Here is a 1,063-nt window from a genome sequence, read left to right on the forward strand (position 1 = left end):
TCACGTTCTCCAGGAACACCTTGAGCACCCCGCGGGTCTCCTCGTAGATGAGGCCGGAGATGCGCTTGACGCCGCCGCGCCGGGCCAGCCGCCGGATGGCGGGCTTGGTGATGCCCTGGATGTTGTCGCGCAGCACCTTGCGGTGCCGCTTGGCGCCGCCCTTGCCCAGGCCCTTCCCGCCCTTGCCGCGGCCAGACATGACTGCAGAACTTAGCTGTCACACGGTGTGATAATTTGAAGTACGGCTGCAGCCCTTTATATACCACTGTCGCGGACCTTTTAGAAAACCGGAACGGCGGGGGCGGAAACGAGTCTCTGCCCCGCCTGTTCCCACTTCCGCCTTCCGGGCCGCCGTTGGGGGGCGGGAGGCGGGGCGCGGGGAGGGGGCCGAACGCCGAGAGGGGGCGGGGGCTGCTCTGGTGTCGGTTTTCCCGCGCAGGTCAGAGATGCTGGTTTGGTGGGCGAGTCCCGTGCCTGCTGGGTCTCGGACGATCGGCGTTGAAGGCCCCTAAGCTCGTACTATAAAAGCAGACACAACAATTAGAGTTAGTGTTCAGATGTGAGGTTTCTTTTAAAAATAAAAGAATGAGAATTTTAGCAGTGCTCCTTTAAATTTGGTGGATCATGAAACAGCCCCCTTTGGCAGAGCATATACATTTACGTGATTTTCAGCATTCTTGCTAAAGAAGGAAGTCTAAGAAGGCGAGCAAATGTTAAATGAATTTCTACTTCGATTCCCGATTTATAAAACACCATTTGCATTGTAAAGGTGAAGAATCCCAGGCTTGGAGACCACATCGTGTTTTAATAAGTGGTATTGTTGGGTGGTCTTAGGATCTTGCCACCTACCACTGATCTATGTCAGTAAAACATTGCAGATACATCATGCTATGTAAACGTTTGCAAATTGACAGAATTAGTTAAAAATGCTAATAAATTCTGAAATCCTGTCCAAGTAAAAAGTTAACGAGTTGATCTTCTATACACAGATGATGCACTGATATGCTTAATAACCAAATTCCAAGTAACTCATCTTCCATACAGTCCCATTAAGAGCCTGACT

General features: G+C 51.0%; 1 protein-coding gene across 2 annotated transcripts in view; it reads right to left on the reverse strand.

Annotated features, from left to right (window-relative positions):
• The window catches only part of LOC115296175 (histone H4), a 537-nt gene extending 326 nt beyond the window's left edge, over positions 1-211 (reverse strand). The window contains exon 1 of one of the 2 annotated variants that reach the window (XM_029944664.1): positions 29-211. In XM_029944664.1, the coding sequence (XP_029800524.1) occupies positions 29-199 (171 nt within the window). In that variant the 5' untranslated portion in view covers positions 200-211. The other variant, XM_029944663.1, reaches the window with a different exon arrangement.
• Positions 212-1,063: the final 852 nt, after the last annotated feature.

This window comes from Suricata suricatta, chromosome 7 (genome assembly GCF_006229205.1).
Source record: "Suricata suricatta isolate VVHF042 chromosome 7, meerkat_22Aug2017_6uvM2_HiC, whole genome shotgun sequence".
Lineage (NCBI taxonomy): Eukaryota > Metazoa > Chordata > Mammalia > Carnivora > Herpestidae > Suricata > Suricata suricatta.